Source organism: Peromyscus maniculatus, chromosome 5 (assembly GCF_049852395.1).
Source record: "Peromyscus maniculatus bairdii isolate BWxNUB_F1_BW_parent chromosome 5, HU_Pman_BW_mat_3.1, whole genome shotgun sequence".
Classification (NCBI taxonomy): Eukaryota; Metazoa; Chordata; class Mammalia; order Rodentia; family Cricetidae; genus Peromyscus; species Peromyscus maniculatus.
The window spans coordinates 32,034,016-32,046,216 of NC_134856.1; the positions used below are offsets into that span (position 1 = coordinate 32,034,016).

A 12,201-nucleotide genomic window follows, 5' to 3' on the forward strand; every position below is an offset into this window, starting at 1 on the left:
AGGAAATGAGTCTGCTAATGCACACCCCACCCTTACTCCACCCACACCCATCCTTAACCATCTCCTCAGCCAGCCTCCTCCGGTAGTACCATGTGATCACCAGAAAACAAGGATCAAATGACCAGCACTCACAGAGCAAGTATCTGTGTATGAGCTCCATGACCCTCCTTTCCTGTCACCTTGGCTGATGTATCAGCCAATGCTGATGAAGACAGGCAAAGTCTGCTTGCTTGCACTATCCCAGAGTGCTGGCCACTCTGCTCTATCCCCTGAAGGCTACCACTACTTGCCCAGCTCATAATTCTCCCACCCCCACACTCTGGGTGGCAGACAGGAGAGGGTCCTGGTGTGTCTGTGTAATAGTGCACTGAGTCTCCAGGCTACCAGGTATTTAGTTCAATGCTGTGGCCTGGACATCTGTTCTCCTCAGTACTCTTTGTTGCATTTCACACCTCAGCCTCCAGGCTAATGTCAGAGAAGAGCTTTGGTAAGGACAGTATTGAGATGTCAGCCCATGGGAAGTTGTCTCTCTCCAAATTTCCTTAAACATGTGGTTTCCTATTGCCAGAAGCTCGAACAGGGCAAGCTGATCAGGGTTCCTCTATCAGGCTCTGCTGTCTGGCTTTCCTAGAGATTGGCCATGCTGTGGTACCTATAGAATGAATTTGAGTGCCCTGGGCTTCCTGGAATTTGGTGGTCAGGAGCCAAGTGTTGGAATAGTATGACCTTCCCATAGCTCAGCTTCAGACTCAATTCTTCTGGGACTGTGCCCTTGTTCCTTAACTCAGTTCCTAGTCCCATCAATAAGGTCAGGTCATTTTCTGGGTACCTTGAGTCCTCCCTGCTTGCTCCTGTACTCAGTGGGCCACCAGCATTCTGCATAGAATGTAACTCTCAGCTGGGTTCTTGGTCTGTCTGTCCTTCAATTAGAGTGTGATGCATCTGGAGGCAGGTTAAGTCTCCCAGTTCTCTACACTGGATGAAGCTTGTAGGGCCTGTTTGCTAAGTGACTGGATGATGATGAGGCTACATTTTCAGCACAGTCACCTTTACAGCACTTTAGTTAGGAGAAGCACCACCTCCACTTGACATTCCTTGATCCCTAGTAGCTATTAGATAAAATCCCAATCTTTCAGAAAATTCCAGGTCCTTTTTTTCCCTTTCTTTTTTGTCCCCCTGTTCCTCTCTTGCTCTCTGTTTTTTTTTTTTTTTTTTTTTTTTTTTAGTTTTTCGAGACAGGGTTTCTCTGTGTAGCTTTGCGCCTTTCCTGGAACTCACTTTGGAGACCAGGCTGGCCTCGAACTCACGGAGATCCGCCTGCCTCTGCCTCCCGAGTGCTGGGATTAAAGGCGTGCGCCACCACCGCCCGGCTCTTGCTCTCTGTTTGTCCCTCTCCTTTTGCTTTTTTTGAGACAGGGTTTCTCTGTGTAGCCCTGGCTGTCCTGTCCTGGAACTCACGCTATAGACCAGGCTGGCCTCGAACTCATAAAGACCCACCTGCCTCTGCCTCCCAAATGCTGGGATTAAAGATCTGTGCCACCATACCTGGTCCAAATCTTTTCTTAATCCGCCCTTTAACCTAACACACTCTTCTCTGATGTGATTCTGGACATAATCCCCCCAGTTAGCACCATCTCAAGTGGCCCCTGGGATATAGGCTGGCTGTGCCAGCCACCTGGAAGTACAGCGTGGGAATCCATACATGGTTGTAACTCATCTGCTCACAATAGATACTACTGGACACCTGATCTATGACATTCATGAACACCACTGCTGACCTGCTGCTGTGACAGACTCCTTCCCCTGGCTCACAGTGTTTCTCTTCCCTAGTCTCCCTCCACTCACTCCTGGCCACTTGAACACAGGTTCCTGTAGGCTTTGTTTTCCTAGTAAAGAGACTCAAGCTGCTGGTGTCCTCAGCTGAGCTCCCTGACATAGGGAGGAAATTGTTATGGAAGAGGTAGGAATATCGGAGCCATTGGTGGATTCAATCATTCTAGATGGACACCCTATGATGCAAGGAGAAGCCCAGTGAGTCCCTTTCAGTCCTGTGGGTCAGCAGTGAGGGGGAAAAACTAGAAACACATGATGTGAACAGAAAATTCCCAGTGTAGGCCCTGACTTTAGCACCCAGTACCTGAGTAACCCTGAGTGAACACCCGAGCTCCTCTGCGCCTCGTTCTTCCTCTGCAGAATAGGGTAACTAAAGTGCCCACCTTCCAGGGTCGTGTGAGAAGGGGATGAAAGTGTGCATGTTAAGTCCACTGACTATAGCATAAGCACCAAACAAATGTTACCCACTACAAAAGTATCAGCCACAAAACTATAGTCCAAAATTTCAAGACTTCCCATTAAAAACCATTCTAAAATCATATAGAGTAGCCAACTTTTTTTTCTCTAGCCAGCAAGTTGTCTTGAAGTCTATTTTCCAAATGAACAACTCTTTCCAGACCCAGCCTGGAATGTTCTATCCATTTCCTAAGTTGCTGAAACACCCTTTAAAACCCTGGTTGTCTCTCCCTGTCTTTTTTTTTTTTTAACCACAGGCCACAAGAGAAACCTTAAAATACCTTACAGAGGGTATTGCTTCCTCACTCTGCATTTTCCAAATTGATGTAACTAACTACAGTTCTTTGCTGAGAAACTTTTGGTTAGACAGAGGAGAGTTCCCTAAGTTGTTCAGGCAGGAGGGAGTGCTGGTGTCACCCCACTTGTGATTGTGTAAGTCGTGTGGACAGCCTTGCATAGGAGGGGGAGGGTGCTGGGATTAGTCAGGGTTCGGAGAAATGGAAGAACAGCTAAGGAGATAGTTTGGTTAGTTATGTGCTTGCTGTGTTTATTTAGACCTGGTTTCCGATCCCCAGCACCATGTAAGAAGCTGGGTGTGGTGGTATGTACCTGTGATAGCAACTCTGGGGAGGCAGAGACAGGAGAGTACCAGGAGCTGCTGGACAGGTAGTCTGCTGAGTTGGTGTGCTTCAGGTTCAGTGAGAGAGCCACTATCAAAAAAGGTGAAGACATTCAACACTGACCTCTGACTTCCACACACATTCACACAAATGCACATGAACCTGTGCACACACATGTACATGCATATACCACACAACACACCCATATAAAATAAAAATAAGTGAGAAATGGAAGACTGGAAGAGTGTGAGAAAGAGAGAGTGAGCAAACATGCAAATACCAGTGGGCTCATTGATTTTAAGACATGCACTCATATGATTGTAGAGGCTTGGCAGCTCCAAAATCTCGAGCCAAGTGAGAATCAGCGACAGATATGTCTGCTGGCAGGGTTTCCCTTGCTCTGGGGATGTCAGTCTTTCCAGGAAAGTCTTCAACTGACTGGGTAGGGATCGTCCACATTATAGAGGGCAATCTCTGCCTGCCAGGCTCTACTATTTCATTATTAACCTCATCTAAGATTTACCTTCACCAGACTGGTGAGATGGTTCAGTGGGTAAAGGTGCTTGCTGCCATGACCCTGTAGGCCCGATTGTGAAGGACAAGGAGAAATGAGTGCGTGAGCCAATTAAAGGAAAACACCATGAAAATAAGAATAAAGGAGGCATGAAGATACAAAGGTTAAAAGGTGGCAGATGAATGTGGCAAGGTGAGAGTATTGGCCTAGATCAGGACCTCCTTCATCAAAGGGTTAAGAGTTAGTGTCCTGAATCCCCAGGCTCCTTATGGAGTGGCAGCCCCAAGAGAGTTCCACACTGAGGGCTTTAGTTCAGCTGCCCAAACACCACCCTCTGAGAGCAGAAATCCAGGACTTTACTCTTATTTCTCAGTGCTCCATGTGGGAACAAAACCTATTCAGCAGCAGCTCAGTCCACAGTCAGGCTGAGCCTATCCCCAGGAGAACCGGCTCCACCTACAACCTGAAACCTGACCTGCCTGTGAATGTGCTGCCACCCAGCCAGTGACTGCTCATATCCCAGGGACACAAAGACCAACAGAAAGGCTGCACTGGAGTCTGGGCCTGCATTGTTACCTTGGCTCTGTCGCTAAGTGCGCCCTAGAACAGTGACACCACCAATGACCATCCCCGTGGCTCACAGCTGTGAACTCCTCCTGTCTGGCAGCCGTCGGTCCAAGTGCTTCAAATGCCACACAGTACACAGCAATCCCACCTGACAGGTGCTATTATTAGCCTCCTTTTACAGATGGAGAACCAGAAGATAGTGAGGTTAATAACCTACTCCAGGTCACAGAGCGAGTGTTCTGACTCAAGGTCACCTTGGGCCTTACTAGTATTTGTTCAGCCAAGGCAAAGCCCTATGTAGACATTGTTTTGAGATAGGGTCTTACTAGGTCGACCAGGCTGGCCTGGAACTCACAGAGATTTGCCTACCTCTGCCTCCAGAGTGCGGCATTTAAGGCATGCAACACCACACCCACCAAGAATAATACTTAATGGCAGATGGAAATGACATGAACTCAAATTCCATGGCCCATATAGTTTTATTGGAGCATCACCACGCCCATTCATTTACCTATTGTCTCTGGCTGCTCTTATGCAACAATAGCCTTGTTGAATTATTTAACAGAGACCATATGGCCTTCCTAAGCCTTTAGGATTGACTGTGTGGCCCTTTGTAGAGTAATCCTGGTCTAGTCCACCCTGCCAGCAGTTGTAAGAGTCCTCTGAGGCTCCCTCTCCTTTGACCTATACCTTTCACCAAGAGTGGGCAGAGGAGCTGATTATGAACAAGGTAACTGGCCCATCTCTGACAAGTCCAGGGTAGGCTGCTTACCCTAGCACTGACTTCCTCTTGTAACACCACACTGCCCCTTTGTGCCTTATAGTACTAACCCTTCCCCATTCCTGCTACCTTTCAACTGCTGTTCACCAGTCCTATGGGAAGGCGAGGGACTGGGATGCCCCTGTGTTTCATTACAGATGGGGATGTGAGACAGAACTGCAATAGTCAGCAGTAGTCAGGGACCAATACCATCACTCCTAACCCAGCCCAATGTCTACAACATGGCCTAACCTGTGGGTTTCTAGCTCATCTGCCCCAAAAGAACCTCAGAGCCCCGATGCTGGTCATTCATTTCTGATTCCTGTCTATGGGCCCATGGGTAGGCTTTGGGAATCCAAGGACAGCTCCAACGTGTGTGTGTGTGTGTGTGTGTGTGTGTGTGTGTCCGTCCCCATCCGTGTGTCCTCTCCCCTACCATCCCCACATGGCCCGCCTCACTAGCTATGGTCTCCCTTTAATCTACAATAAACTTTTCCTCCACCATACCTAGGAGCAGTCATGTCCTTCTTTTTTCTTTTTTCACCTGAGGCACCAGGAAAGGAAGGGATAACTCCTGGTCTCAAATCAAGGCTAGCAGGGATGGTGGTGTATCAGTATGATGGAGGTAGAAACAGTAAATGATGGTGAGATAGCAGGAGCTGATGTTCCCCACACCCTCTCACTGTGCAGGCACTTTCTGGGAACCAGCTTTCTTACAACTACTCTCAAGCAAGAGAGTTTAAGTTTACAAACTGAAGTTCCCAGAAAAGGCTACACCTGTGTTAAAGATGTTAGAAGGCTGACTACAATTTTGTGATTGTGGAAAGTGGAAATGTTGCAGATCTTGAGACAAATTACCTTGCTTTAGACCCTTTAGTAATCACTTATTGCTCATCTCATCTCTGTGTCTGACCTAACAAATCTGTGACTATCAGGTAACACCTTTTGGAATAAGTTAATAGAAAACTAGCGTCCACCAACCCAAGAGCTAGGAATGTCATCAGCTGGCACTTGAGACATGCAGCATAGATTTTCATGCTTTGCTATAACCGAATTGCCTGATTTCTGGCTTGCTTTTGTTCTGTAGCTACAAAAATGTCATGAAACTATTTCCCACATTGAAACATGTTATTTGGGGCGATGTGAATCTGTGTTCCTGGGTCACAGCAATTCATATTTGGCTGTGATTCATAAACTGTGATTTCCCTTGAGGTGAGAGCAGTTTTGTGCCTACAGGAAGCAGAGTGACAAGAGAATAAAAGAACAGAGATTGGAGCAGGAGTTAGGAAAGACCTCAGTGGAGGAGGTGATGGTGCCTAGTGCTCGAGGGGATGAGCCCAGCTCCTCACAGAAGCAGACACTCCAGACAGTGAAACCAGCAAGCATCAAGGTGCATGTGAATTGTGAGGCCAGTGACACTGGGCCCTGACTAGCACCATTTAGTGACTGCTGTCCTCTAGTATGCTAACCATACAAGACTCTACTCTCAGGGCATGAGGTCAGACCTGAGAAGACACCATTTAACTGCTGTAGCAAAGAGAGGCCTAGATTCAGGAATTCAAACAGCTAAAACCTGGCCACCCATCATTACAGCCAGCTAGGCCCTTTGGTACAGGTGCAAGGTCTTTGATACTTGGAAGCTGATGGGGAGGACTGCTTGAGTCCCTAAGTTCCAGGCCAAGCTGGGCAACACTGAGACTCTGTCTCAGACAGACAGACAGGCAGACAGGCAGGCAGGCAGGCAGGCGAGCGCGCGCACGCGCACACACACACACACACCCCTCCAGTACTTCTATCTCTACACATAAAAGAGTACATTAGGAACACTGATGTTGTTGTTCAAGGTAGGGCTCTCTATGTAGTCCAGGCTGGACTTGAACTCAAAATATTCCTGCTTCAGCCTCCTGAGTGTTGGGATTATAGGCATGCTCCACTACACCAGGCTCTTTTACAGCCTCTTCAGTAGCCCTGGAAGGCTCATTTCAGTTGTTCTATCAGTTCACTGGCTTCTTGGGAGAGACTCAGTCTTCACCACCTTCCCTTTGTAGAACTCAATCCCCTGCCCCCTCAGTAACAGGACTGTGCAGACTGGTATTTTTGTTTTGAAACAGGGTCTTACTCTGCAGCTCATGATGCCCTGAAACTCATTTTGTAGTCCAGCTAGCCTGGGACTTGGTGGCAATCTTAGTCTCCCAAGTGCTAGGATTAAAGGTGTGAGCTACTGCTTCTGGTGGGAGGTTTAAGTTTGTGGTCTCCCAGCCAATTGCATTGCAAAGAGCACTACTGAGAACCCCACAGCTGCCAGCTTGAATCTCAGATGGATCTAGCCTAATCTGACATGAATCCCAAGGCAGAGAGGGTCCAGCAGTGAGATTTAGTCAGTACACTGATGTAGCAGCATTCTGTCTGTCCAGAAGTATTTCTTGCCCAAGGAAGGCAACCTTTCAGGGCACGAAGAGATGTTGAGTTTTGAACAGCTGGTAAGCACACTGAGCCCAAATAAGCTTATCCAGAAAGTCTCAGGACTTTGTGGCTGGGTTTTACGGCCAGACTAATTTGCTTGTTTTTACATAGCAAGTATGTAAAGAGGGCTGCCTTCTCTTTCCAGGTCCTAAACAAGGATTCAGGATGGGGCTTTGTGAAGCACCTGGATTTCAGGCACTAGCAGTCCCTTGCAAAGAACTGATGAGAACCTCAAAAGAGCTACTAATAGCCGCAGTGGCGGTTACAACACAGAGCTGGGCTAACGACTTTGGGGAAGCCTTGGCTTCCAAGGCAGGAAGAATGCAAAGAATGCCTTAACTAAAAGATCCAGGCTTCCCAGTCTGAACCCAAGGCGAAGAGCCATCAAAAAGAATTTCACAATGCTGTTGGGACCCTTCGGGAAAGGGAGGGGGGGAGAGGCATACCGAGACCACCCATTCCTGGGGAAATGTCGCCTGCCCTCCGCCCGAGAATAGGTTCTGGGAGCCGGCATCTTCCCACGGACTCCAGCCCCATTAGGTGGTATCGCAGTGACAACAACAAGCGTTAGTCATGTGTCAGGCAGCAGCCTCAGTGCTTCGCGCTTATTAATGCATTTAATGATCAAGCAAGCCTAGGAAGGCCAGGCCACCGTCCCTTAACTATGGGCGAGGAACACCACCGGGGCGACGTCACACAAACCCCAGCGAGCCCAGACACTCCGGTGTCCGGGAACGTGAGGGGCCGGAGAAGCGGTGAATGACCTGAGCGCGGCCAACCCGGGAGGGGCCCTCAGCTTGCGCGCGCCCGGCGTCGGCGGGGCCCAACGCCCGCTCATCACAGCAGTCCCTTTAACCCAAACTTTCTCCCTCTACTCTGGACCCCAACACGCACGCATTGGTTGAGCCACATACGCCTGGACCCGCCCTCCCCCCTGCCTATTGGTCATCCTCAGCATCAATCCCCATATGAGGCTTCTGGTTGGCCCTTGATCTTGTCAATCAGGGTGAATCACAGGGAGGCGGAGCCAGGAGCACCGCGCCAGCCTCGTCTACCTCTCCCACTCCAGACTGGGGACTCCGACAGGTCCCAGGGCCCAGGCCAGAGCGGCACACAGGGGAGGGGCTGCGCGCGGCTTCGGGGACTCACCGATGCGCTGTCCCACCGGAGAGCTGAACGGGTTTCCCAGGAGAAAGTCCATTGCCACCGCTGCCGCTGCCACCAGCTCCCAGAATCAGGTGACAGCAACCGCCGGCGCCGCCGACCCGTCACGTGACCCGCTGGTCGGGCCGCGGGGCGGGGGCTCTGGCGCACAGCCACGAGGCCCCGCCCCCTAAGCCACGCCCCTGAAAGGCTTCCGCTTGCTCCGTGGTGGAGCCTGGAAGTCTTCGCATCCGGAAACTGGGTCTCTGGGTCTCGTTACACAGCTGGGGCTGGTATCAGTGTCTTAGCCTTCAATCCTGGGGACGTAGCCCTGAGTGACAGGCTCCTTGACTCTGCCAGACTCGAAATTTCCTTTTGATGTCTCCCTGCTCCAAGAGCCACCTTGTGTGTAGCCAAGAGGCAAGGGCCTGGGTTTGTGCTCCCTTGAGACAGAGAATGAACTCAGTCTACGCCCAGGACTGTGGCAAGCCACCTCACCGGCCTCTGTTCTTACTTGGCAAATGGGAAAAGTACTTTTTCTGCATCTGTTCCCCTCAGTTGTAAAGGGGGACAATATCCATACTGCTTTGAGAGTATTAAGATGACACGTAAATCACTCAATAGTAGGCATTCAGTATTTCTTCCTTGATATATCTTTGTAAGACATGTTTTAAATTTTTAATTCTTTTTACTGTGTGCGTCATGGTGAATACAGAGGACAGACCACAACTTTTCCACCAAGCCAGTGCTCTGCACCTACTTTTGATATAATCTTCCTAGGCTGGTCTCAAATTCGGATCTCCTGAGTGTTGGAATTATAGTTGTGCACCATAAAACTCAGCCTTTAATAAGTTTTATTTTGCTACTTACAATTTTTAACATCTTGTATTTCTATTAACTTTTTTTTAACCACGAAAGGTCAAATTTCCATATATTCAATGTTCATAATATTACCAAACATTCACTTTAGGCCAGCTGGTTGTAGACTCAGAGACAGGGAGGTGACATCACCTTTTTTTTTTTTTTACAGACAAGACTCTGGAAGCTCATGGGACATGAACTGTATATTTTTCAGCACATTATTTCATGCAACCCTGACAAAAATGAATGGATACTTGATTTGGGCCAATACAATAATGTACATGGTTTCATTTGCCAGGCATTACAGCCACAATGACAGATTCTCTAGTTTTACAATACACAAATGGTATTTGGGAGCCTGGGACCCAGGATAGGTAGGAATAAGAAAACTTGACCTTTATTTCAGCATTTGGTCTAAAATGTTTTAGTTTAATTATGTATATGTACGTGTGTCCTGTGTGGGTATATGCACTTGTGTGCTAGTGCCTAAGGAGGCTAGAAAGGGTGCTGATCCTCTGGAGCTGTGATCTAACTTGGGGCCTTGGCGAGAGCAGGAAGTATACTTAACCACTGACCCATCTCTTCAGCCCCCACCCCCTTTTAGAGAAAAATTAGGGTAGAATAGAGTGAATGACAGGTTTTTATAATTTTATAGCAACTATGATTAACCCAATTAGGGAAAAGACAGCTAAGACAGGACTACAAATATTAAAAATGAGATCTTTAATATAAGTACAAAATTTTGTTTCTTTATACAACTGTAATAGGATTTGGATCAAACCACTAGGATTTATTTAAAAAAAAACAAAATAAAACAATGATATAAAAACAGCAAGAAGGCCTGAATCCAAAGTTTTCCTCTAATAGTACCAAATACACAAGTTACAGATTATTATACAAATGTGTACAAATCTTTAATACAAACACAACAGGGCTAGGCTTCAGAGGAAAACAAACACGAAAAGTCGGCTCTCTTCAGGAGTTCCCTACGTCTGTAGCAATGGCGATGGACTGGCTGCTTCCTGCACTGGGTGTGTCTTCTTGGCCTCTCCTTCATACCCCGTTTCTCAAAGGAAACTTCTGTAGGTTCAAATGAGGTTCTGACCTGTTCACTCAAATTTAAATTTCTGCTCTTCTTTTTTTGTTTTTTTGAGACAGGGTTTCTCTGTGTAGCTTTGCACCTTTCCTAGAACTCACTCTGTAGCCCAGGCTGGTCTCGAACTCACAGAGATCTGCCTACCTCTGCCTCCCAAGTGCTGGGATTAAAGGCGTGCACCACCACTGCCCGGCTAATTTCTGTTCTTCTTGATTTCAGTTCCCACATATTCCTGTTTCCTTCTCCATTTCCCAGATTAAATCTCAAAACTGCTCTGATCTGAAAAAGGGACTGAGAGTCCAGGACAGCTGTGAGAAGCTTAGCTGTGAAGCACAGTGAGGCTATGGGAAGGAATTGAACAGGGTGGCAGCTGGCTACATGGTCCCCAAAGATTGCTGTGATGCTGCCCTGTTCCATCTAGGCTAGAGGAAGAAAGCATGGAAAGGGGATCTCACACCAAGTTTCCAAACAACCCTGGAGTGCTCAACTGTCTTCTAATAGGGAAGTAGGTCTGGTTCTTTAGGAATAAGGGCAGTTGGGAATTGTGACATTCCTTTCTATTTCACTTTCCTAACATTATTGAAGGCCATGAAGCTCCTTTCTGAATCATAACACCTTAACATATGGATGACTTGGAGCTTTTAGACAGACATGAAGACATGACAAGTCTGTAGCTCCACATGCCACTGCTGGTGGAGGCTAGTTATTAAATTATATATACAGAAATTTACAGGATAAATTAAAATCTAAAAATTCTGAAGAGTTAAATACACATAATTAAAATATACGCTCACACGCACATAGAGATAACCCCACTGTGAACGGAGGACTCCTTTGTGATTGTGTGTGGAATGCAGAGCACAATTTGCCCACCAGGGGAACCAGAGCGGAACCAAGAAGCTGCAGACTCTCTCAGGATTTGGTCAACCAATGCTGCCAACAGAAGACACAGCTTTGGTTTTACAGACCCAGCCTTCTTGGCCAGCCAGTGCAGGTTCAACAGGCGGCACCAACAGCTCTGGCCTCTCCAAGGTATTTCTCTGCTGCCAAGAATCACATAACTGAGGCTATCAGCAGTGTCAATGACTGTGGTACCAATGGTTACAACAAAACTGGAGACACAGATCCTCTTTAGTAGGAATTGGAATGAGTCCCCTATCAGTCGACCTAAGCCATCTCCACCTCCCCCCAGGTCTCTTTGAGTCAAATAGTTTGTAGTCATCTGGCCTCCTCCCATAATCTTTACTATATTTCCAATTATAAGACAGGTAAGGCAAATGGTCAGTGATGGGTCTGGAGGTACAACCAAGCTTGGAAAAAAAAATCACATTTTAGCTGTCTATAAGGAGATACACATGGTACCCAGAATAAGCCCCTAGTCCCCAAATCACACTGATTTTTAAGGCAGATTTTTTTACACAAAAAATAATTCCAAGCCCACATTCATGCCAAAGTTTCCTTTTTATCTAAACCCTTGCCATTTCATAAAATTATTAAAAGCGAAGTAGTTATAATCCTATGTATATACTGTACATTATATATATGTATATATAGATATAAAAATTTAAAACCTACACCCAGAGATCAGTAGAGGATCTGGAACAGTCATATATACATGAACTAGTGAAGGGGTAGACAGGGTTCTATCCCAGGCTTCTCGGAGGTCACAGTCCAGGCATGATGTATGCAATGTTGTCCAGCGTGTTTGACTGCAAACAAGGAGAAAGGCTCAGCTGTGGCATGCCTCCCTGTGGTCCCAGAGACAGGCATGCTGCTGTCAGCTATGCCAGGAGCTTCTTCACTCATGCCTCACATTAGACCCGGCAGCAGGAAGAAGTCCCTCGACTGCCTTTGAGTTGCAGCCCCTCAAGGGCTAGACTACACCGAT

At 47.4% G+C, this 12,201-nt stretch overlaps 2 protein-coding genes across 6 annotated transcripts in view; both read right to left on the reverse strand.

The window, feature by feature from the left end:
• Tom1 (target of myb1 membrane trafficking protein) overlaps positions 1-8,518 on the reverse strand; it is a 37,542-nt gene extending 29,024 nt beyond the window's left edge. The window contains exon 1 of one of the 2 annotated variants that reach the window (XM_006974950.4): positions 8,363-8,518. In XM_006974950.4, the coding sequence (XP_006975012.1) occupies positions 8,363-8,414 (52 nt within the window). In that variant the 5' untranslated portion in view covers positions 8,415-8,518. The remainder of the gene's footprint in view (positions 1-8,362) is intronic. The other variant, XM_076571991.1, reaches the window with a different exon arrangement.
• Positions 8,519-9,917: 1,399 nt separating this feature from the next.
• Positions 9,918-12,201, reverse strand: part of Hmgxb4 (HMG-box containing 4) — a 45,134-nt gene continuing 42,850 nt past the window's right edge. For all 4 annotated transcript variants that reach the window (XM_006974949.4, XM_015993846.3, XM_076571990.1 and 1 more), the window contains one exon: positions 9,918-12,022. In XM_006974949.4, coding sequence (XP_006975011.2) covers positions 11,978-12,022 — 45 coding nt within the window. In that variant the 3' untranslated portion in view covers positions 9,918-11,977. The remainder of the gene's footprint in view (positions 12,023-12,201) is intronic.